Source organism: Strigops habroptila, chromosome 2 (assembly GCF_004027225.2).
Source record: "Strigops habroptila isolate Jane chromosome 2, bStrHab1.2.pri, whole genome shotgun sequence".
Lineage (NCBI taxonomy): Eukaryota > Metazoa > Chordata > Aves > Psittaciformes > Psittacidae > Strigops > Strigops habroptila.
This window is the reverse complement of record NC_044278.2, coordinates 53,213,309-53,238,239: the sequence shown is the minus strand read 5'-3', so window position 1 is coordinate 53,238,239 and position 24,931 is coordinate 53,213,309. Positions and strand designations below refer to the sequence as shown.

The window sequence follows — 24,931 nt, the reverse complement described above, 5'->3', positions numbered from 1 at the left end:
TCCTTAAAGGGCTGCACGGCAGCGTCTCCCCCAGCTTCTCTCTGGGGAAGGGAAAGGGAGAAGGAGAAGGGGAACGGGAAGGTAAGCCCCCCTCAGCCCCGCCGTGACGGGAGCACCCCGGGGCGGGGTGGGCGCTGCCACGCAGCAGCCAATGGGGCGAGATCGCCTTGCCGCGCCGCTAGGGGGCGCCGGAGTGCCTCCTCCCCGCGGGGGGTGCCGGGCGGGGGCCTGTCCCGGCGCAGCAGCAGGTGCGGGGTTCGCGGCGGCCGCCGGGGCCAGGCTGCGGGGCCTCAGGGGCGGGGCGCTGCGGGAGCGCACGGCGGGGCAGCGGGCGAGGGGGGCGCGGTCCCCTTGCAGTAAAGCCAGCGCCTGAGAACGGGGGGTCGGGATGGGTCGGTGGGTTGTGCCAACCTTCCCAAGTGGTCTGCGCCGCTAATGCCGTTAGTGGGCCGCTGCGCAGGGTTCCCTGCGGATGTAGTTCACGTACCCACTGTCTTCAGCAGGAAAGAGGTTAATCCCATTGCGCCAGGCAGCGGGCCCGTCGCCAGCAGGTGAGGCGGCGGAGGTGGCGCCGCGGGCCGTGCCCCTGCCCCTGCCCGGCCGCTCCCGCCGGCCGCAGGATGTCCGGTGAGTACCGCGGGCCCCGCCGCCGGGCTCTGCCCCACGGGCTGCCCTCGCGTGTCCCCGCGCCGCTCTGCTGTGGTCAGCAGCGCCGGGGGCGCGGGGCTGCAGAGGCCAGCTCCCCCCGCGGCCTGCGGTGAGGGCGGGAGGGGGTCTGCGCTGTTTGGTTATCGGCAGAGTGCTGTGCTGTAATTAGCACTCCCAGATTAGGATTTAAACCGTCTGGCTGGCGGGATGGGAGAGCTGAACTCATTTACGTATCCTGCTTGTAGGTACAGGCTGGCCTGCCCAGGCCTCTGTGTGCTCTCTTGGGGCATCTGCAGGGTGAGAGGTCGGGGTGGGCTCCCTCGGCCTCAGGCAGGCACAGAGAAACCCTTCTACGTCCCTTTCCATGTTCCAGTGGTACTGGGTTTATTCGGGTGTCCTTAAAGCCATGAGGGACTGGTTTAGGGCTCTGAACTATTTAGTGGGTATCACAGATGTACCTACCTCAGGTATTCGGCCTTGTGGGTCCTAATTTTAAATCCATGTATGTGGCACCTCAACTTGAGGAAGGTTGCAGAAAGGGAGTCTGCAAATTAAAGGATTAGATGGTTTTGGCTTTGTGTACCTTTTGGTTTTGTTGTTCTTTTCTTTTAAGGAAGGTGGAAAGACTGGAAACATCTAACTTGATACGTATCAAGTCCTTTGTGCTGTCTCTGAATTGCTTAGGCAATTTCAACTATTTGTTTCCAAACTGACATGTTACTATTTTGGGACTAGTTTTGGGTGCTTATTTGTTACACTTATTTGCATGTTATAATATTGTTGCATTTGGTTTTTCATAAGGATCATTTATTATGTGTTGGATAAGAAAACTGCAGGATCTTGAAAGAGAATGTAACAGTTCTTAACTGATATATACATAGTAAAAGCTACACAAATTGAGAAATAAGTCCTCTTTCTGTAGCCTTCCAAGATAACAGTTGTAAGCCTGTCTGATAAAATTCAGCATTGCTTTAATACAGGATAAGAAAGAATCTGGTTTTGGATCTGGCAGAACTTTGTTAGACCAAGGAAATATTGCATGCCATCAAATGTCAATTTATATTCTATTAGAAAAAGGTCTGCGTAAAGTGTTGGTGTGCCACCTTCATCGGCAATGTGTTTCTACTGTTGGACTCAGGCCAATAGATATAAACATTTCTACTTCTAGAGGAAGCGTGGGGATTAAAATTGTCATTTGTTTACTTGGGCAAGAACTGCCTCTTTGCTGAAAACTTGTATAATGTTTTCTGATAGTGGTCTGACACAGGTTATTGTCTGGCATCATTATTCATTTTACCTACTTATACTGCTTTTAAGGTTATGGGTGCCAGCTGGAGCAAAGCTTTCAGTCCCAAGTGCTTCTGTTACAGTTGTGCTGGGCCAGAGAGGTGAAAAGGCCTGTAGCTTGCTTTATCTTTGCCATAGTCTAACACATCTTCACTGAGATGTGTTAGACTTCACTTCTGGGAGAGGATGCAGAAACACCTATGTGTGGGAAGGGAAGTAACAAACTTGTTAGAGAACATGCGGTGAGTTGAGGCTGTGTTATGTCATTGTCACTCGGGATTTCAGAAAGGCAGTTCGGGCTTGGTGGGCACAGGTCCAGACTGCAGCCTGCCTGTACTGCAGGTTGTGTCTGAAGTAGAAGCGGGGAGGTGGCAAAAGAGCAACAGATAGTACCAGGGACGAATTTAAGCAAGCAGTTGTGCAACACTAGTTAGTGTGAATGGCAGTACACACTGGGGACCTAACCAGCCTCTTGGAGGATTTTAGCTGTTGATTTATCTACTCTTACTTTTATGCATAAGAGGGCAATGTGTTATTTAGAATATACTTGTAGGAAAGTCATAGCATATGACTCTCTGGTCTCCTATTGCAATTTCAGAGTGGGCAACTTGGCAAATTTGAGTTGTTACTCCAGGAGCCATAGCTAGAGCACGTTTATACTTTCTCTGTCTATCATCAGAAGAAAGACCAAAATACATTTTAAAAGCTGTGTCTAGTGGTTTATGGAAATAAACCCTACGCTACTGAGACATCTTGAAGCTGGCAGGTGCACATGGTTCATTCAGTGCTTGTTACTGAGTCAGTCCTGATTCTCAGTGGGTACCTGGTGTTTATTCATTCCCTCTCTCTTTTTTTCTTTGAACATCAAAGCGAGCACCACCCTGTCTGCTTGCTGGTGCGGATTCTAAGTAAGGCTTTTGGCTGCCCTGGAATTGTTTTTCAGGCCTGTTGAAGAATTTTGCCTCTGGCAGTGTCAGAGGTACTTCTGCTATGAGTAAGTAGCATAAGAAGTCGGTGATTTTGGCTAAAATGACCTGTTAAAAAGTTTCATGTAAGATCACCCTGAGTGTAGTGATTCATATTACTTTTACTGTCTTGTCTTTGTTGCTATCTGTAGCTGCAGAGTGGGTGCTAAAATAACTCACTGTACTTACTTGCTTGAAAATCCTGGGTTTGTTCTAAGAAGCTATTGCTAGGTAATAAAATTGAGGAGCCACTGCTGAGAATAATGATTTCTGAATTTGCATCTTGATGCGCTATGTGGCAATCCAGACAACAGAAATGAGCAGATTTATAAATTTATCCAACATGGGCTTCATGTGGTTCTAATCATACACGTAGTTTTCTCATAATTCACTAAGCATTAATGGTATTAGCCTTAGGGTTCCACAGCTTGAAAACAATTTGTTTGAAAACTTAATACTGTTCACACTAGGTGTTTTCTGTGAAAAATCCTATTGTCATTCAGCACATGGAATTGGAAGTTGTGCGTAATGGTGTGCTTGACACTTAGAGAAAAAATCCAAACAACCTCCAAAATCCAGCTGCAACAAATTTTAATTTTCTACACCTTTGGCTTGCAAACTTAAAAGATCAAATCTTTTGCAGCTTAGTCAGTGAGCGAAACCTGTATATGTTAGATTTAACACAGTATTGTCCTTAATTTCAGTTAAATGGGAATTTTCAGGTAAACAGGGTACTTTGACAACTGTATATGAAAATAAGATCCTTAGTTTTAAGTTATGAAAATAAAACATTTACTTATAGGGACAGTGTTCCAAAGAACATTATAAATGAGGCAAGTCAAGTTTTTTTTCCTTGAAAACAGGGATAAGATGAAAGAACAAGTAATGATAAAATCTTTTGATTTTTAGTCTCCCTAAGGATCCTTAACAGATTAGTGATGCCCCTGTATGATCTTAAAATGACTAGGACATACTTCTGTGTTTGCACCAGGAATATTTTAATGTTGCATGGTTGCAGTCCATAGTTTGTTTATTTAATTATCTCTGTAATGATTCGCTCTATTAGGAAGGCCATAATATGTATCCCACATCTGATTCTGAAACCAAACATTTGGTTTCTTTTCTGTGTGAGGTGTTAGCAAGAGTTTCTTAGAAGCTGTGTTTGTTTGGCAGTTTGTTTCCTTGTGGTTCTGACCCCAGCAGTACAGGGCATGAAAGCATATGTAGGATGTGGTAATTCGCCATACCAGCTCACTGAACTATTTGATGACTAGCTTGTGTATTTTTATATATATTACTTAAGTAAAGATTCAGCTTCTGCAGCTAAAAGAATTTGCAGAAGCAATAAGAAGATTATGTGTTCAGTTTTGTGGTTGTTATTTAAAACATTATTGTAAGATTTAAACTCCCCCTCATTTCACAGTTTGCTTTTTGCATTAACCTACCTCCCACGTTCCTCTCAGTAGCTGTTTTATTACCTTTATTTGGCCGAAGATGCTTGTTGCCTAACACAAAAGTGCTTTTCTTTGCTGACTCTTTGTGTCTTTTGAGAATAATTTTATTGCTAAAGTAGCTTTCAGTGGTTTTGTTTTGCATGTTTTTCAGTGGTTTTTATGCATGCTTAGATTTATTTGTTTAACCTTTTGGAAAACTGCAGTAGAAGCAGTTCATTTGCACAACTGTCCTTTTAAAACACTCCATGTAAGCGACTCTTTATTCATTATTTCTGGAACACCCATAACTTGCTCAAGCCGTTATGATAACAGGAGATTTGAAAGCTCCCTTTTTCATTTGCTTCTTCTGGAAATTGTGATTAAAAAATGTTACAGGATTTTGCTTAGCTGAGGGATCATAGAGTCACAGAATGGTTTGGGTTGGAAGGAACCTCAAAGATCATCTAGTTCCAACCCCCTACCGTGGGCAGGGACACCTTCCACTAGACCAGGTTGCTCAAAGCCCCATCCAACCTGGCCTTGAACACTGCCAGGGATGGGGCAGCCACAGCTTCTCTGGGCACCCTGTGCCAGTGCCTCACCACCCTCACAATAAAGAATTTTTTTCCTACTGTCTAATCTAAATCTCCCCTCTCTCAGTTTCAAGCCATTCCCCCTTGTCCTGTTGCTACATGACCTTCTAAAAAGTTCCTCTCCAGCTTCCTTGTGGCCCCCCTTAGGTACTAGAAGACTGTTACAAGGTCTCCCTCAAGCCTTCTCTTCTCCAGGCTGAACAATTCCAACACTCTCAGCCTGCAAACTATTTTACAGGATAAAAGGGACCTGCAAACTGGTTTACGTTTGGATGGATGATTCATTCTTTTTGGCCAACACTACTGAGATTCTCCTGAGGTGCAGGAATCTGTTGCAGTGTCAGCAAATGTAAGGTGTATGTATGTGCTTGATTTGAATTCAGGTCTGGCTGGACATGAGTGGCTGGCAGGGCAAAAAAGGGGGAAGAAGACAACACACCAGTGGGTCTGTGCTGTGCTGTGAATTTGGAGGACATGTAATATATTTAGTACCGTAGAGCTTGTCACTAGCACCAACCATCCTTCATTGTATACCTTGATGTTAGGTTAGAGGTTTGAACGTGTTCATTTTGGCAGCATCTGGCTGGGGCTGCCATGAGGTCATTTGCTGGGTTCTCTGCAACTAGTTCTGTGAGATTCTTTCCTAGTGTCTCTCACAGAGCCTGGAAACTGTATGACAGGGTGTTTATGTTGTTGTTATTGTTTGGTTCCTTTAATTTATTTAACATAATTGCTTGTCCCTTAAGATGATGGTGGGTTTAAACAAGTATTTATTGAAGGTCTGTAGAGCTCAGTGGAATTCCCCTCATCTGTGTGACCCGCTCATCTTGTTCTGGTTAATTTTGCAGCCTAGAATGCTGAGGTATTCCTTCTGCTCCGAGGAGGCTGTTCACCTTGCTGAATCATAGCTTCTGGCTCTGCCCAGGAGAACCCCAATAACAGTGTTTCTGCCAGAGGGCAGAGCTGAAGAAGTGGCCCTTGGTGATACTGCCACAGGCCTGATATCTCTACAAGATACAGTATGCCTCCTGCTGTGCCAGAGAGTAGCTTGCTTTCTTTTATATTGCAACATTTTTTCCCATGTGTTTCTTGACAACGAGGAACACTTCTAATTTTCTTAGAGCTGCTTGGGGTAGGGATTCTTAGCTTCTAGGTGCATTTGACCCAGCACTAGTTATGCCAGTACAAAGAGGACAGGAGCAAAGAATAATGCCCGTTGAGTTGATTCAGTGATGTTATGGAAAGAAGGACCTTTCTGGCTACACTTAACATCCTGTTGTTTCCTTGGCTTTCAGTACTGCATAAACAGGAACATTTCCTTATCAGTTGTACTGCACTGTGTTTGTTAAATGTAAAATCTAAATATTTACAGTTTGGCTTTTTTGACTGTCATTGTGTTTAGGCAATAAGACTCAGGTAATTGTTTAAGGTTAGTCCAAAAACTTCATACCTCTTATCATGTAAATGAGGCAAACAAAAGATAATAAATTTCAGAAACATGCATTCTGCAGTCATATTCACTGGGCTTTCTATTCAGTTGTGTCTTCTGGGGGAGTTTAGGAGGGAAAAGAGCTTATCACAGGAAGCGCAGTTTGTTATAAGCTGCAGCCTGTGGGTTAGCTGGAGGAGGAAGGAACCTGCCAAAAGAGATGATGTTAAAGCTGTAAAGTCACTCTTCTGAATATTTGCTTACAGTAACGGATCAAGCCTTTGTGACCCTTGCTACCAATGACGTGTATTGCCAAGGCGCTCTGGTTCTTGGACAGTCATTGAGGAACCATAGAACGTCTAGAAAATTGGCAGTACTAATTACACCAGAGGTTTCCAGTGGGTTGAGGTAAGTGTTCATGTATTTTTGGACGTTTATGTTATGAAAGAATAAACAACAGCATGAAAGATTTTAATAGGCTTCCTGTGGATTTCACGGCATTATGCCCAGAAGTTCCCCCTTGGCTAGTGATTTCTGAGAGGAGCCCCAAATAATGTCCATGGTAAGACTGTAAGCCTAATAAGAATTCACTTGCAGAAGGAGAGCTTGTGTCTGGAAGTTATCTTAAGACCATAATTGGTAACATAAACTGAAAGTTTAGGAGCTAAATTTTTCATGTCTTGCTTTGACACAAAATAAAGGCACTACTGTTCCCCTCCCCCCTCTTCCCTCCCTAAGTCTTTCTCTTTTAGAAAGAGCAATAAATAACCAACTGTGACATCAGAACTCAAAAAACCCATAGGGCTCAGTTTTAGATGATTAATCTTCTTAAAATATTGGTGCATGGCTATCATGATGAGAAATTAATATATTTTTGCTTCTTTTTAATCACTTTGCAGTTTGGGGTGTGAGTTTTATGGGCACTACAGAATTGCTTATACATAAATCTCAATGGATCTGTTGAACTCAAGCCCTGTTATTTGGAGGACTGTATTGCTTGTTAAAAGGAACATGCCATAGCGCTTAAACTCTTAGTTCTTCTATGGCTTAAGAAGTGTGCAAGTTCCTGATTTCTGTATGCCATGTGAAAGTATTTGCAATTGATCTGGCTCAAGAAATGGATTTTCCATTTTTGCTGTGATTAAATGTAGAGAAATATGTTTCTACAGGCTTTTTGAAATATGGATTTTGTCAGAACACTGGAACTTTCTTGAGGGAATAAGAATAATGTGTATGTTTGACACCTGGGTGGATATCAAGACCATCAGTTTTTTTCCTCCCCATTCAGTGGGGAGAAAAATCTTTATATTTTTTAATCAAGTATAGCATTAAAAAAAAAAAAAAAAGGCACATCACTGAACTATGCTTCTAAAAATCTGTACTTACTCCTAGTTCTTTCCCAGTTAACTCCTGTCCCTTGCAGATCAGTCAGGCAAAAGCTAATGACTCTGTAATCTAGATAATCAGCACAGGCTTCTATTTTTCTGTGTTTATATGACATCCAGGACTTCGCAGTCAATAGTGTAATGTAAATAAATAAACTGAATTTAAAAGACTCTCTTCCTTGTGTCTTGAAGGAAAATTACCTACTTTGGTATCACCTATAAAATTCCCATGAAAAGATATGCATAAAAAAAGATGTGTTCCTAAAAGTCTCATTTGAGAGGATTTGTAGTAACGAGAAAGTATATATTGCCTGTTTTAAAAGGTGCAGTTTTGAAGCTGCATATACTTGGGCATAACAGGTGCAAATGACTGTGCTGGCAATGCATGCCACATCCTGCGCAATGCTCAGGGAACACAGTGCGGCGCTGCTACTTAGAGTCAATTGTGCAGGATGGAAGCTGCTTTAATTTTCATTGGTGTTTCTATAGAAGAGTAGGGAACTAAAATAAGGACTGGTTTCTTCTCCATATAGCACTTGTCACTTTTGGGATGTGCTTACCCCGTAGTAGAATGGTTTATGGCCTGATAAATTGCTATCACTTCAGCAGGCTGTTAACAAGAGCTTTTCACTTCTGACTTCTCATCATAACCAATCAATCTAGCCCTTGTTATTGTCATAATAAATGTGGTGCTGTGTGTTGCTGTTTTCATGCCAGAAGTCAACTCTGAACCTCTCTAAATTCCCTTCTTTCTCTCCACCGCTTGCTCTGGTAGGTCTGTCCTCCGCAGCGTATTTGACGAAGTAATTGAGGTGAATGTGCTTGATAGTGCTGACTCAGTCCATTTGGCTCTGATGCAGAGGCCAGAACTGGGTGTAACCTTCACTAAGCTTCACTGTTGGACTCTTACTCATTATAGCAAATGTGTCTTCATGGATGCAGACACTTTGGTGAGTAGAGTGGGAGCTGTGGAAACATTTGTGTCTGCCTCAAAGAACTGCTCTTGAGTGCAGGATACTTCCTTGTCAGGCAGCCTACTGGCCTAAGAAGTGACCAGATTTGCTGGTGGTCCCAAGGTCACAGGAACTCCAGCTGACATGTTTTGGCAATGCTCACAGTTTTTCTGGCTGCATAGAAATTAATCTTGGTTTGAGAGTAGCCTCAGGACTGTCCTCAAAAGACATCACAAACTAACTCTGTGCAAGTGGGTTTCTGACAGATGTTTATAGTAGGTCTCTCTCATACATATTTGTTTGGACTTTGGTTAGGAAGGCAGGCCAGTTTTAAAATGGAAAAAAATAAAAAAGCCTTGGAATGTTAATGACTTTTGAAATATATTTTTAAATTACTTTTTAGAGGTAGAGAGTTAAAAATGGCCACAGTTTTGGGAAGTGCAATCATGTCAGCCTTCCCCTGCACTTACATGGCTCACTTTGGAGGACTGTGATGCATTTTAATTTAATAAGCTTGTATTTAAGTTAGCAACCAAATGAAGTTATTCTTCTCAGGGGCTGAGGGAGGGAGACTTATGATTTCCTGCTTTAGATTAAAGTTAAAGGAGGAAGGCAAATATTTGTTTTTGTTTTAAATTCAATGAAGTAATCTTTCTTCTAAGAAACATTTCATCCCCTGCTTTTCACAGTGGCTCAGACTTTCAGCAGCTGCAGAGCTGTCTTCCCACCAACTTTAAAAGTGATCTGGGCCTTCACCTGAATCGATTTTCCCCACTACCTTCTGAAGCTTAAAAACCAAATCAAAGCAAACCTCTGAGTTTAGCTTACATTAGAAAACTGGTAACAAGAGACAGTTTTACTGCTACTCCTCCAGTCAGTCTGTTGCTAGCTCAAATTACTTGGATTCCCAGCTTTCATTTGGCTCTGTTGCAGTTACTGAGAATAATGGACTGTGGGAAGATGAGCTAAGAAAGAAGGAAATTATGTGTTTTTGTGGTATGTTATAATATTTAAAGGGACCTTCTGGAAGGTCTCTGAGGTTCCTGAAATAATTTCACTAGCTTCATGCTTTTATCAGAGAAGTCATGGAGAACCACAATTAATGTTGCCTTTTTATATTTAAAAATAGAGGTTCTGACCTCTATCATATTTTGCATTGTCATTGCTTCTATGCTCCGCAAGCTACATACATGGCCAAACTAGCAATTCACTCCATTGGTACTGGTTTAGCAACTCATGTTTCAGACAAACCTTTGCTCTAAATATTTTTCTCTCTAAGGTCCTTTGCAATGTTGATGAATTGTTTGATCGAGAAGAGTTTTCAGCAGCTCCTGACTCTGGCTGGCCTGACTGCTTCAATAGTGGTGTATTTGTGTTCCGACCTTCTCTGAAAACTTACAACCTACTGCTCCAGTTTGCAGCTGAACATGGCAGCTTTGATGGTAAGGGGCAGGGCATAAGGTTGAAGTGCAAGACAGACTCCTCACTAAGCTGTTTTTCCATAGCTTGCATGCTCTCAGGCAGAATAGAGGAAGGCCGGAATTCACTGGGCTTTATGTAGTTGTGCCCCCACAAAAGTTTAAGGTGCAGACCTCTGCCCCTTACAGTATACTTAAGACCCATTATTGTAGACTGTGCTTCCCTGAAAAGGGCAATGAAAGAATATTGTGTCTGAGTCTTGCTCAGTAAGTTTTTGCTGTCTGGTTTAGGAGAGAGAAATACAGCTGATCTTCAGTCTTCTGCTCTGAGGGAGACCAAACCCCTTTCCTACTTCTTTCTTCATATCTTACAATAGGACTTCATTTACCCTGAACTTGCATCGGAGTGGATCAGGTATTATTCACTTGTACCTGCTCACATGGCCATATTTTCAAGTCCAAGTTACAGTGCCATGAACACACCAGTCTCACTCCCATCCTTGGATTGAAATTTTGGTGTAAATTTGAGTGTATGAATAATTGTAGTAGTACTGGTTTGTATATTCTTTAGGAGGTGATCAAGGCTTGCTGAATAGCTTCTTCAGCAACTGGGCAACAGCAGATATTGGCAAACACTTACCTTTCCTCTATAACTTAAGCAGCAGTGCTGTATACACCTACGTTCCTGCTTTCAATCAGTAAGTAGTAACAGTTCTGACTGACTGTAAACCTCTATAGTCTGCAAACAAACATGTTATTATAAGGGAGAATAATAAAGGCGTATTCTGTTGATTATAAATTACAGTAGTCACAAACGATGTCATGTAAAAACTGTGCAAGTAGAAGCTTAAATGCAATATGAGTATCTGGCATCTGGAAACAGAGTCCCAGAGTTGCCTATACTGTTGTATATGTTTTTTTTCAGAGAAGCTTTTGTGATGTTTGAACAGATGTAGATTACTTTTGCATTAGGTTCTGAAACCTTTATTTTGGAAGTTGTTCCTTTCTTTTTCCAATCATCAGTTCTATGGGAAAGTGTTTTGGGTTTTTTTTGTTGTTTGTTTGTTTATTTTTAAAACCCATTTATCAGGTTCTTCTATGAAACAGAAATTGTACTGGTAATTATATGAGTTCTAACAATGCAGTTAGAAGTTTTTCTGGCAGAAGACAAGTTGGATTTTGGGTATCATAAACTACTGTTCCAGTTGCACAAAACACTCTTACTGGAAGGTGAACTTAGGGTGATGCATTTAGTGATGCATTAGTATGGGTTCACTAATAACCAATTTTGTTGATTCAGTGTTTGAAGTGATATTTATTTGTGAACAGAGTATGCAGGAGGATGGTCAGTTTCCTTCATGATCTTTTCTACTAGAATCAGCACCTGGAAGCAAATGGCAATGCAGCCTTTTGTTTTCTGTATGCTAAACAAGATCCCTTAAACTAATAAGATAAGAAAAAATATGGATACGTATACTCATATTGAATGTGTTGCTGTTGCAAAATGTCAAAATTACCTCACCAGTGAGAGTAAGCATGTTTCTTTAATAGTTTATATAGGCTAAAAAAAAATACTTATAGACCTGTGTGTTTAATCTCTACAGTTTTGGTAGAGATGCCAAAGTTGTTCATTTCTTGGGAGCAACAAAGCCCTGGAACTACAAATACAACCTTCAAACAAAGAAAGTTATGCAGGATGGCACCATTGATGGATCTTTACATCAACTGTCATTTCTCTCCCTCTGGTGGAATATATACAGTGCCAGTATACTGCCTCTGTTAGAAAAGCTTCAAAAGATGGAAGAATCAGAACCTGAGGAATGCAAGGTAACTGATAAGGGGGTAGTGGGAATATACTGAAATGACAAAAAAAAAAATAATCTGAAAATTATGTTTGCTAGAGGAAGGAATTACATGGTGTGGTGGATTGACCCTGGCTGGATGCCAGGTGCCCACCAAAGCCACTCTATCACTCGCTCCTGAACTGCTCAGGGGAGAGAAAATATAACGAAAAGCTCATGGGTCGAGATAAGGACAGGGAGAGATCAGTCATCAGTCACCATCATGGGCAAAACAGACTTGACTTGGGGGAATTAATTAATTACCACTCAAATTGGAGTAGGGTAATGAGAAATAAAACCTAAATCTTAAAATACTTCCCCTCCACCTCTCCCTTTTTCCTGGGCTCAACTTCACTCCCAATTTTGTCTCTCTCCTTTTGATCTCATATTTTAATATGCTTTATTTCTTTACTGCACAATTTCTTAAAAATTATTTCAGCTATGGTAACACGAAGGTGGAAATACCTGTTAGATTTATCTCCTGGTGATGCTGGCATACTCATGAGTTCAAAAATGTAAATTGCAACATGTTTTGAATCTTGGACCACAAACTTTTTGTGCATTTATTAACTTATTCCACTAATGCTGAAATTCCTCTGAAGAAGTGCAGCTGTTTTAAATAAGATATTGCTTTCATGCAGAATTGTGTTTCGGTGCTGAGATGTTCTTATTTTTGTTAGCACACTTTCAGTGGAGTTGAAATTACTCTGAAAAAGGTCAGCCCTTGTGTGGCAAATTCATTGCAAATGCCTGTGCTTCCAGAGCAGACACATGAAGAACACCCTGCGGTGTGTTCGCCTGAGGAGCTAGCTTTTGAAGCTGTAAGTATGTTGTATATTACTTTTTGCAGTAAGAAAGTAAAAGATATAGTAAAATGATATTTTTAAATTGTGCTTCTGATCTGTGAGATTTTATCTTCTTCAAGTTAGGTGGAGCTATTGAGTTTTTTTGCTAGCATTAGGAATAGTCTAAAGAGTATTTCTTAATCTTTAGTGACACATACATCATGTGTTGGGAGGTTGAATGAGATTGCATTGAATTTTATGAAGAGGTTAGGTATTGAAAGTTATTAGGTGATTAATAAAACATGATTTTTGTGATTTGGGCAACAAGGAGTGTCTTAAAAGAATCCACTGATGAACATGGCAGGGGTCCTGGTTCTTTTGTCACAATTCTTGTATTTGGGTATTTCTGTTGCACTGACTCTCCTTATTTTATGCAGGAACTAAGCTGGACATAATAGCACAATGTTTCTGCAGGTATAAGTCATTACATGTTGTATGACAAACCATGCTACAGCAAGGTACAATTGGGAGAATATAAAATTAATGTTCTAATGTCATCTGCTATTGTAACTTGTGGACTATCCTCTAGTGAGATGAAGACAGTTTGGTGCTTCATCCCTTTAGACTATAGTTACTCCATAAAGTAAAACTGGAAACTTCTTTTCCTTCTTTTCTATCCTGAGTGTGGAGAGACTGAAGGAAAACTGCAAACCTTCCAGCTCTATAACTTAAGAATAATTTATTTGCAAAGGGTATGTTATCTTGTGTGCCTCACATGCTCAAACCGAACAGGTACACATTTTCAGGTTGGTTTTTTTTGGGGGGTAAAAACCCCCATAATATTCAATTCAAGTAGTTTAATTCAAATGTAAACATATTTTAATTAGTAGGATTGGTTTATCAGAAGATCATATTAATTAGAAATTAATAGCCTGATTCTCTTCTTACTGAGGAACACCATCATTCCACTTTTTGTTGCTTTGCTTCAGCTTTAGTCTTGTGGGATTGTTTTGGTGGAAGGGACTGGGGACTGTGTACTCGTTTATATACTGATATCTGGCAAAGGCAAATATTTGGGGCAGTATTTTTTGGACAATCTCTTTTGCCTCTGTTTTGGAATGCATTGTTCTCTTCTTATTCTATGCATATAAAAAGCTCATGAGTTATAGAGCTATTATCCTAAAACGAGATTTTTTGGTCTTGTGAGTGGAGGTGTCTATTATAAGCTAGCTTTCCAGGCTGTCACTGAAGAATGACAGCCACTTTGAACCTATTTTAGGATGAGATGAGATGCCCTCTGGAGGTACTTACCCTAGATTGATTCTAGTAGGAGCTTGGTTTCAATGCCATTTTGATAGCTAAAGCTGAGCAAGCTGAATTTTGTCTTTGGTGATGTTTCACTCCCTTTCCTCCCATCCATTGCTTTGCCCTTCCCCAAGACTGAAATTGCTTTGTATTGTATGAATTCTCATTATAAGGAAACTATGAAAAAAATAGTCTCGTAATAAAACCTCAGTGGCTGTATTTTAGCAATCCGTATGTGAAGTCGAACAAAGCGGTTCTAGCGTCCATCTCTCTGAGCCTGACAGACCTTCAGAACAACTTGTATTTCATCCTGCATTTCAGGAAACCTCAGAACTGGTACATGTAGCTTTCTGCACTGTACATCTGTAGATAATTGCATGCAATTAACAATAACATGCAATTGGTGCTGCCAACATCGTTTTGGGAAATCTCAACTAATTATGATGCAATATGCAAATATATTCTTTAAGCTTTTAGATATGTAATTCTTTAATTGCTTCCAATACTGGAGCATGATCCCCTTCTAGTTTTCTTTAAAAAACTTCTAGTCTTTCAATGTATGTTTTCCTGTGCTAGCCCCCAAGTAATAAATGCATGGTGTTATGCATGTAGCTCTCCAATACTAATACAAGCAAAGCTGTTTGGGATCTTTTTGTTTGGGTTTGGTTTGGTTTTTTACCTGCTGAAGTGATCTTTCCAAGCAAATGGAAAATAAGTGTACAGCGAGTCAGGCATGGAGCCTAAGCTACTAGGCTTTCCTTTGTGATCTCGCACTACATTTATCCTTGGGTACTGTGACACCAGTGCCAGACTTGGCACAGATAGGGGTGACAGGGCGTCAGGGACTTGTGTATAGTATGGTACACAGCACAACCACCATCTGCTAAACAATACTTATCTCACTGGAGATCAGATAAAACACATGGCCAAAAATTCTAGGAACTTATATTCACATGAAAGCCTGTGGAAGACAAAATTTGCAGAGATAGATGGTTACAGTTTATTGTAGGAGATACTCTAAATAAGCCATATTTGTAATATTCTTATTGTGTTGTTGCTGAATATGCCAAGGTCTGAGTTAAGACAAGTAAAGTAAATGCTTGGTATGTTCAAAGATGCTATGGCAAGTAGTAAAAGCATGAGAAAATGAAATCACATTATCAAACCAGGAATGAATGTTTGAATACTGTTTGTTTTATTGTTTTAACTGGGAGGGTACAAAGCACAAGTTTGACATTTTAAGGTTTAACTTCATAGCACTGAAAGGACATCAACCAAATGACTCTTTTTTTCTACTGTTCTTCTTCCCGCAGAACAAGGTTGCACATTCAGTTTCAGAGCTGTCTATTCACTTCAAACCACAAGAACCAATTCCAGAAGATGAACGGAAAAAATGGGAGGAAGGGCGAATAGACTATATGGGGAAAGATGCTTTTGAACATATCAAAAAGAAATTGGATGCATTTTTACATTAAGATGGAGTGTAGTGTAATGGCCATCCATGTTTCTTTTATAAATGCAATCCTTGAATACATGGCTATCTTCATAGTTCATTTGACACCAGAATTAGAGGTATATACGGATCCTCATATATTTTGGGAGAAGATTAACAGACTCTTTTTTAACTCTTAAGTGTGCCTTATCTTTATTGTTATGTGTGTGTCACTGTCATTGTTCTCCCGCAGTGCCTTCTGAAGTATGATGAATGGTACCATCTGAGCTTGAGCTCTCACATTTATCACTCTTCTCTAGTCTCCCAATAGCATTCTGCAGAAACGGTCATGAGTGTGAAACATGTTGGAAGTTGAGATTTCCCAAATTGAGATTATTTCCCAAATTGAGATTATTTCAAAAGTACTTTTAGAAGATGCTATAAAACTACTCAAATGAAAGCCTTGTTCTTGAAACCAAGTTGACACTTTCAAGGGCAACCATAGTGTAGTCTTCAACATGAGGAAGAAGTGAGGAGATGAAATCCTGGCCTCATAGGGTCTGCAACAAAACTTTTTAATTTAAGTATATTTAGGATTAGAGGAAATTCTGACTTTGAGATCACTAGTAGATGTTCTACCTATTTACAGGAAGCTGCTCAGCTCCATCATCAGTGTGATCTATCTTAAGATAGACTGTATCTATGTTAAGATAGAGTGGTAATGTATGTTAACTTTTTATATTGTTGCTATAGGATACTGTTGATTTTTATAAATCTTGTTAGCTTTACTTGCAAATTCAGTGTTGTGTAGTCAGAGGAAGAAATGCTGACACTATGGTGTAAACCTTCTGGGGTTTTATATCAATTAGTTTACAGTACTTCAAACTGCAGCTGACAAGGGCATTTTTCTCCATTAGCATGGTTGCCCCATACTGCAGGCAATTTGAGTGCCACTGAGAACACAATTGACACTTGTTTAGTAAACAGGCCCTTTAATCAGATCTTTTAAACAATAGCTGTGTGTGGGAACTAATAAATCTGAGTGCAGTTCCAGGAAAATTTACTCATGAGACTCCATTGTATTAAGGACACTTATGGGGGATTGCTTTGTGAATTTGGGTATTCAAATTTGACTAAGATTAGCAAGTTTGTTTTAACAAACAAGGAAAAAGAAACCCTTTGAAAGAAAGAAGCTTGACAGACATGCCAATATAATAACAGATTTGACATAGTTATTCATAACGCCACTCAATATTAGAATAAGAATTGTCTGCAGTGCTGATACAGGGCTCAAAACTGATTTTAGTACAGATATACCTAATGAAATAACTTTGGAATTCTCTTTAAAAAACAATGATGTAATGTTATGCATCAGAGGGATTGCTATAGATGCTAATGGAGAAATGGGAAGGTTAGAAGGGAAGGAATTTTTATTTCTTTTTCCTCCATCAAAAAGGGGGTGGGGGAAACAACTTGCACAAATTAGGAAAGGAACAAAAGAGTCAAAAGGTCCCATAAAGGAAGAAAAATTATCTTTGAGTATTTTAGAATTACTTTCTAATATTCAAAATAGTGGATTTGCTTTTACTTTTGTGGGATATTTCTGATTTTTATCTAGTTCGTTCTTTCTCATTTATTCTAAGCACTCCTAAAGTGGGAAATCTCTTTGGTGGGTCTACTGAATTCAAGCTTCTAGTTCAAGTGAGATGTTTAGGGTCTCTGAAGTCAGAGAGAGATGTCCAGAAGATGATTCTTCTCAATTTCTCTATTGATCATACAGGGACCCTCAGCATCCCACCTCTCTTAGGCAGGTAAACTTTGTGTGATAACGCAGGCAGGTGTGTTACACCTCTTGTGTGTGGCCCAGTGCAGCACCATGTGGAGATTACAGCAGCTGCAGGTACTCGTGCTCATGTAGCATTTCATCTGCTGAGTATCCCTGTTCCTTAGTGAACTTATGCACTTCTGAGACAGTTCTGTTTTATAAGCATTATTGCTATTATAATCCAAACAGTTTGAAGACTGTGTAAAACTGTAGTCAACAATATGAACTCATGCGTCATGCAGCTGTACTTTTTACAGTAACTATGAGATCTTACAGGACACGTTAATTAGATTATGGGAGGAAAATTACTGTAACTGAAATGTTTTAAAATAGGCTTATGAATGTAGTAAAAGGAGCTGTCATGGAATACATTTAAAAGTGTTAATATGTAAAATGGTACTGTGTGTGGATTATACAATGATGTTCTGCAAAGAATTGTAGTACACTAATGTTATGGAAATAAATAGAAATGGAAAGGACATATGAAGTGATGTGTTTATCAGATGATGTAGTGTTACAGGTTGTTTATTTGTGCTGGGAATTATTTGTGACTAGTTACTTTAATATGTTTTTTTTTTTTTTTTTATTTTATTAAATTGCTTTTGAGACATTAGCAGTACCTGCTGAGCAGAATTAAAAGGTGTGAGTTATAATTATTTATACAGGCATATATAATTATAAGCTTTAGGATCTCTTACATTAGTAGTTGGTTTATTGTATTTCATGGAAAAGTATAGCTATGCTTAAGAATTCTGCCTGAGCTTTTGTGTAACTGTCTTCACACAAAAAAAAATGTTGAACTAGTTATAAGCCGTGTCGTATCGGAGTGTATTCTAGCATAGTACTGTTGTCACCAGGATGTGAGAAGGGAAAATCATCATAGAATCACAAAATGGTTTGAGTTGGAAGGAGCCTTAAAGATCATTTGGTTCCACCCCCTGCCACGAGCAGGGACACCTTCCACTAGCCCAGGTTGCTCAAAGCCCCGTCCAACCTGGCCTTGAACACTGCCAGGGATGGGGCAGCCACAGCTTCTCTGGGCAACCTGTGTCAGCGCGCAGCACCCTCACAGCAAAGAATTTCTTCCTATCACTACATGCCCTTGTAAAAAGTACCTCTCCAGCTTTCCTGTAGGCCCCCTTTAGGTAGTGGAAGGCTGCTACAGAATTTTCAAGTGCTGTGCTTTGGGCAGCATTCTTTGCTCTTATGGACATTCTGAAATCTTGGGGCCACAAGCAGGTCTGGGGGGTGTTATGGGCTGTGTGTTGCCATGAACCACGGGTTAGCAAGCTTCATTTGGAATTTCTTCCATGTTAAAGTAAGCATGGTATAGCCCCAGGTATTTTAGGCTAAAGAAAGCTAAGAAATGTAGGCTTTTTGGTGGCACCATTCCTCCCTAAACAAGACATATTTCACTTTGGCAATTTGGAAGGCCCTGTAGGATAATAACCTGAATGAAATGTAAAGGGAAAAAAATGGCATGTTAAAATGAGAACCATTGAAGATCTTTTACCAGCTGGTCTGTGCGTGTGTGTGACAGTTTTGTCAGTGTTGTTTAAGCCTTAGCAACCTGAAAAGCAGCTGTAAGGATTTTGAGAGGCCAGACTCTGACCTGCTGCTGTGTGGCAGACTGTATTTAAACAGGACAGCTTGTGCTTAAAACAAGCACATGACAGAAGAAGAATCAGCATGTCTTAGAGTTAATTCACAGCTAGACTTAGAGGTAATTTTATTATTTGCCATACAACAGTTTTATTGGGAGCTCTCATGTATAAACAGGAGATAGTGTGGGTGTGCCACAAGGAAAATTCTTGAAAATTTTAGACACGTGGGTTAATGCAATTTCCTAACCCACAGGAAAAGGAGATTGTTGTTCTTGAAATATCACTTTACTTACTGCCTGGTGTCTTGGGGGGGACATTTCCCAACTGGGTTGTTCTGGGGAAAGAAGTTCTTTTTGTCTCTCTTGTTTAGTCAGTTCATAGCAGTTGTTTTGTAAGGCTGGTATTTTAAAAAAATGCTTAGGTGTGGGTTTTTTCACCTTGATTTTTATGTCCGTGAATGGAGGCTGGGTTAGTAGCAGGTGGCTTGATATATTTGCATGCTCCTGAAAATGTCTGCTTGTTCAACAGAAAGAAGTCTGTAGCATGCCTATTTACTCCTTAATGGATCTGATTCTCTTGTTTTGCTAAACTAAACTGTTTTGATTCCTATCACTTTGAAAATAACATGGGGTGGGCCTGTCTTCTTAATTCACATCTCTAATACTTCTACCTTTGTGTTAAAGTATTTAGGTCAGTGTATGGAAAAAGATGTTTTATGTCGTCAGTTTCTTCCCTGCCCTCCCCTCCCCCTCAACCCCTGGTTTCTCTTCATCATTTGGGGATTTTACTTCTGTTGTTGTTTTGGGTTTTTTTTTTAATCAGCTCTAGAAATGAGATTAAATGCATAGCAATCAATTCTTAAATAGCCTGCAAAAACGGAGGTGGTAGATGTGCCATCCCTGGAGACATTCAAGGCCAGGCTGGATGTGGTTCTGGGCAACCTGATCTAGTTGAAGATGTCCCTGCTCATTGCAGGGGGGTTGGACCAGATGACCTTTGAAGGTCTCTTCTAACCTAAACTATTCTGATTCTATGTTGGTTAATGCTAGTCATTGAAGTAGCCTCTATTTTCAGGATATTGGTTGCAAGACGCTTCAGCTGAAATTCTGCTGAATCCTGTTGGCTGGCTCATAAATAATAGTTTCTTTGGTGCGGACATTTAAAAGGGGTGACACTCAAACAATACATGGCATCCTGGTATAAACTTTCAACTTGCAATAACAGCACACCATAATTATAGCAAAGGTAGTTAACAAAACACCCCCCCAACGAACAAAAAAAAGACAACAAACAAACCAAAACCCAATGATATATAATTGAATTGAAACATTATAAAAACTAATTGTTAGAAGACTGACAATGATATACTATAAATAAAGTGGTAAAGGGGAGGGAAAAAGCTTTGCAAGCATTCTTACCTGAAATTTTACTCTTGATGGTTGTCAGAAGCCTTTCAACTTCAACAAACTTGGAGGGAAAAAAAAAAAAACCCTAAAAATTCATAAGTCGGAGGCTGGCTCTCTGGATTATTTTGATACTTTCCCCACTTCAGGATGGCATGACGTTAAATGCCTTGGAAAAGTGTTTGTTCCCTTTTATGGCACTGTCTACAGGGTTCAGAACCATGACAATTACAAGTTCCTTTGCCTTTTAGATGTGTCAATACTCATATAATCAGGAGATCTTCTTCTCACGGGAAAATACAAATTTTCAAAGCCTTCTCACACTATTAAATAGTTGGAACAAAACTAAGTGCATGTGGTGGGTGGGTACCTGTTTTAGGGCTTGTTTTGTTTAAAGGATTTTTGTTTTACCCTCCATAAATTCCTTGTGTTTCAAATCTTTTAGTTACAGATTTTAGAGAAATGGCAGAACAGAAGCCAGGGCTGTTTGGAACATGTGGAACCCCCATGTATCTCAGAAAGGCGGGGTGGGAGGGGGTTAATATTTTTTTCTTGTTTTCAAAAAAGTCTTAGTAATGCAGTAATTCAAAGAGAAACCAGGTTTTTAATAAATTTGATTTTTACACAGTTGTTTAGATGTAACATTACAATCTAAACATTCTACAAAAATCCTCCCATCTTTTATCCAGTTTAACACTATATATATATATATGTGTGTGTGTGTGTGTGTGTGTATTTTAACCTACAGTCTGGCAATGAGCAAAAGTTTTCTGATATTTACTCCTTCTTTTTGGTCATTTTACATGAATATTTCTCAAATATACTCAAGAGTCCTTAGGAATTTCAAGCTGGATAAACTTCAAGCTCAATTGCTTTTCCCAGTTTCGGTTACACAATTATTTTGCATCCTCAAATGATCTTGTGATCCATGTGCTGCCATTCCCTTTGGTCCCAGCAGGCAGCAAAGTGACGTGTCTGATATTTAAACATGGTGAAGTGAGGCGTCTTAAAATCTTATTGTCATGCTACTGTAAGACTTGACTTTGTTGAGTCAGAGAAATACAGCAATTCCAAATGTCATTTAGTAATGATCAAACTATTTAGGTGGAAGTCAGCTTCATACAACATGAATGTCAAATGTGTATACAGTTCAGCCACAGGTCTCTCAGTAAAAACAAACTTTATTTGTTACAGAGTAATGCTTCCCTCTCTATGGTGTTTATATTTAACTATGTGTAGGCACATTCTCCTATGGTTAACACTGGCTTGACAGTTGTCTCAGGTTTTCCCAACAGGCCATTTTATGCAGTGCTTGCTCCCTTCCACAAAGGGAGAAAGAATAGGATATAATTTAGCTTTTATGCTTATATTCATGTATTTTGCAAAAAATTATTACAGATGATTTTTCAAGCAAACCTAGGTAACTGACTTAAGAGTTTATTTCTTTCAGTATTATTCAAATGCTAGCAGTTTTCTGTAACAGTTTTTTACTATTGATGCATTTTATGTGGAAGTGGGCACAAGGACACACTCTTCAGTGTGATGCTGGGTTCACCTGCTTTATTGGGAATATACATTCCTGGGAGATGAGTATCAACAGCTTGTGCCAAGCTTGCATGTTCTTGGTTAGACTGTATACAGAAAGAGATCTGCAATGATCCATGGCATAGGATCTGCAGGAAATGGGTAAATTAATTTACCTCCTTTGCCTTCTTAACCGGCTGTCTCCTCAAAAGTTGCATCTTTTAAGATACGGTTAGCTTCAGACTTTGAAAGGCATTTAGAACTGAAAATAGTCTTCCCTCCCTGTCCCTCATGTTTTTTGAAGTGATGTTGTACATCCTATTTGTTGATTTCCCATTACTTTGTTCTCCTTGTCCCTGCAGATTCCCTCCATGTGCAATGTCTGCGCCTCCTTCTTTTCCTCTCTGCGGGGAGAGCCCATATTCTCACACCTGGTGGAAGTCCTCTAACCAGTTACTTGACAAAAGCAAAGTCACTCTCATGCTGCCAGGCCTATTTCCTTCCCCTCCTGCCTGAAAGCCCCTCTGGCTTTCCACAGATGCCAGCCAAGATTAAATACTCTGTGTTTGGATGTCAGGAAGGCAGCACATATGTTCACCTGAGTACCTAGTGTTTGGCTTTATATGGCAGTTTAATAAATTTACCTTTTCAGAAGAGTGAGGTGTTGCTCAAATGTTTAATGTTTACTTTTATATGGAGTCATTTTTTTCCTGTGAGGTGAAGGGCAAGTTTGCATGATGACATGTATAAGCCAATCCGAATGCGCCTCACTTATGTTGCTAGATCTTACCCTGGATTTAAACTTGGGTTGAAAGGCGTTTGCACTGTGCTTGAGATGCAGTGGAGGGGTTTGCTGAGGTAACTGGACTTCCTAGTCTGTCAATGAGAGCTTTGAACTGTGCTTGCATGCTGCTTGTGTGCTTGAACACCTTTTCTTTCCCTGGTAAATGCTCTAATTGTGCCTAGTCTGGGGTCTGGACATGTTCTTGGGTATAAATGGGGTGGGTGAGTGAGGTGAACTGAGGAAAAAGCTTAGCCTCATGCTTAACTAATAGTGTAGATGCTACTGAACTGACTGACTTGACTTGAGTCCAGAGAACAGCTTTTGGCTTTGTTCCCCATTGAGTAACAAAATTTTGTCTCCCATTCTCTGAATCGGCCAAACTGTCTTTAAAAACACGTGGTCTTTATGCTCTTTTCTTTCTGCATGAATCCAGTGAAATGTGGCCGCTTCTGCTTTGAAGTCCGTGTCAGCCACAGAAGCATGTCAAATCTGACAAGTTCTTATCAATGCTGATGTGGTTTTAAATGCTGTCAAGCAGTAAGAACAAATGTATTTTTGGATACTTCTGTCAACTCTGACACTGATCTGTCCTATCGATTCATAATTTCCACATAAATGACTTGGTGACCTTTCAGAGGAATGGTAAAACAGGAAGTAACTTGAAGAAATGCCTAGACAGCTTTTTGGAAACTTGCATTTGATGCCTGCATCATGGTCACAAGCCTGTGCTGTTTTAGAGCAGAATAGCAGGGATTTACCATACTGGTGCATACCAATCAGGGGTGGTAAGCCAGGAGCTTTTTGTGAAAACACTGCAAAAGGTGCATAGTCCAGGCATACACACCTCCTTGTCCTGAGGCTGGTGAAAAGGGCTGGGACCTGCTGTTGCAGCTCAAGAAATGATAGAGCAGTGTGCTGCTCTGGGATTATCAGCTGCTGTGGGCCTCCTTATCATTATCGCCTGTTTCTAAGAGACAAACGAAACATAGGCAACCTTGGTACTGAACAGAGCTGCACTGTGTGGTTCTGCAGGGCACCTAGCTTTAAGGAGAAACCACCTGAAGTACCTGCTGTGCTGCTCTTACCATCCCTTGTTACTTTTAAAATCCTGGTGACCTTTGGCTGTGTGGGAGGAGTAACTACATGGTGTTCAGGAAGGCTTAAAAGCTTGAATCTGAGCCTGTGGCACACAATCTACTTTTTTTTTTTTTTTTTAATTTTTTCTTTTTATTTAAAGCAGAAAATGTAGGAACCTCCACTTCAAAATTGGATTTGATACAAAACCCCCGCAAGAGCATGGTTAGGATTATGTGCTGAAAGATTAATTTACTCAACCTGAAGGCAGCAGAAGGATTAGAGAGTTAATTTCCCTCCCTTTCCCTAATGACTGTATAGAGTACGGACACTTGTTTGGCTTGGAGAAGATGACCTGTACGCTGAAGTGATTGGTGTGCAGAGATTTTTTGTTTGTTTTAACACCTACTGAAAACAAAGTGCTCCGTCACAAAACAAAGCACATTTTTCATGGGGCATAATAGCACTCTTATGAAATCAATCAGGAGCATTGTCACTCAAGTGGAACATGCGGCTCATGAATTGGTCTCACAGATCATGAAATTTGGGACCTATCTTGTCAGGGCAGCTGGCTGTTGATTCTCAATGCTCTTGCAAGTGAGATGACTTAACCACACGGAAAGGTATGTCGGCAGGGATTGCTGTGGTTTAGCATTTCAGAATAACTAGATAGTTTGCTGCTGAGCCTGAGGTGATAACTTTAGCTATCTGTGTTTTAACGCATACTTGCCAGTTCAGTATTTCCAGGGAATTCTTTCATGACAGATAAATCAATGTACAGATGAGGCAAAAAAAATGCTGTAAATAAGTAGGCCAATGTGTTTTGGTGTGTTTCCAAATTAAATCTGCAGTTGTGCTTTTTAAACACAGGATAGTTTTTCATTAAGAAGATTAAGGCCTGAATGGAGATCCCCTCCTGGGCTCAGTCCTGTTGCCCTTAACAAGTATATTACCTGTAAAAACAGCAGCAATTAAAGTTTGCTTTCTTATCATTCATAATTTATTTTGAATTGGAAGATCAGTAAGGAAAGACATTTTGTTTTCATTTATTTGGGTATAAGATCTAGAATATGCACTTGAGGGATAGATTATACAGGTCACCCATAGGTGGAATATGTTTGGAGTATTTTTATTTATTTATTTATTTTTAACTACAGGCTTATTGAATTTTTGTGGGTAAGAGAAAGGATTGGACAATAGGCACCAATAATGTCCCTTTCAGTTATTCCAGCGTAATTTGGCT

At 40.1% G+C, this 24,931-nt stretch overlaps 1 protein-coding gene across 7 annotated transcripts; it reads left to right on the top strand.

The window, feature by feature from the left end:
• Positions 1-199: 199 nt before the first annotated feature.
• Positions 200-22,486, top strand: GYG2 (glycogenin 2). Of its 7 annotated transcripts, none has more exons than XM_030477725.1 (10): positions 200-248; positions 504-627; positions 6,622-6,763; positions 8,516-8,690; positions 9,973-10,135; positions 10,683-10,809; positions 11,716-11,938; positions 12,633-12,773; positions 14,268-14,378; positions 15,356-17,778. In XM_030477725.1, the coding sequence occupies exons 2-10, from the start codon at positions 621-623 to the stop codon at positions 15,515-15,517; spliced, it is 1,251 nt and encodes a 416-aa protein (XP_030333585.1). In that variant the 5' UTR covers positions 200-248; positions 504-620; the 3' UTR covers positions 15,518-17,778. The 7 variants fall into 7 exon arrangements, with proteins under 7 accessions (XP_030333585.1, XP_030333586.1, XP_030333587.1 ...); XM_030477726.1 differs by having other exon boundaries at positions 223-248; positions 501-627; XM_030477727.1 differs by lacking the exon at positions 200-248 and adding an exon at positions 2,806-2,929 and having other exon boundaries at positions 376-627.
• Positions 22,487-24,931: the final 2,445 nt, after the last annotated feature.

Coding starts and splice junctions, on each gene's coding strand:
- GYG2 (XM_030477725.1), top strand. Junction 10,136..10,682: donor TGAACATGGCAGCTTTGATG/GTAAGGGGCAGG, acceptor TATATTCTTTAG/GAGGTGATCAAGGCTTGCTG. Junction 10,810..11,715: donor TACGTTCCTGCTTTCAATCA/GTAAGTAGTAAC, acceptor TAATCTCTACAG/TTTTGGTAGAGATGCCAAAG.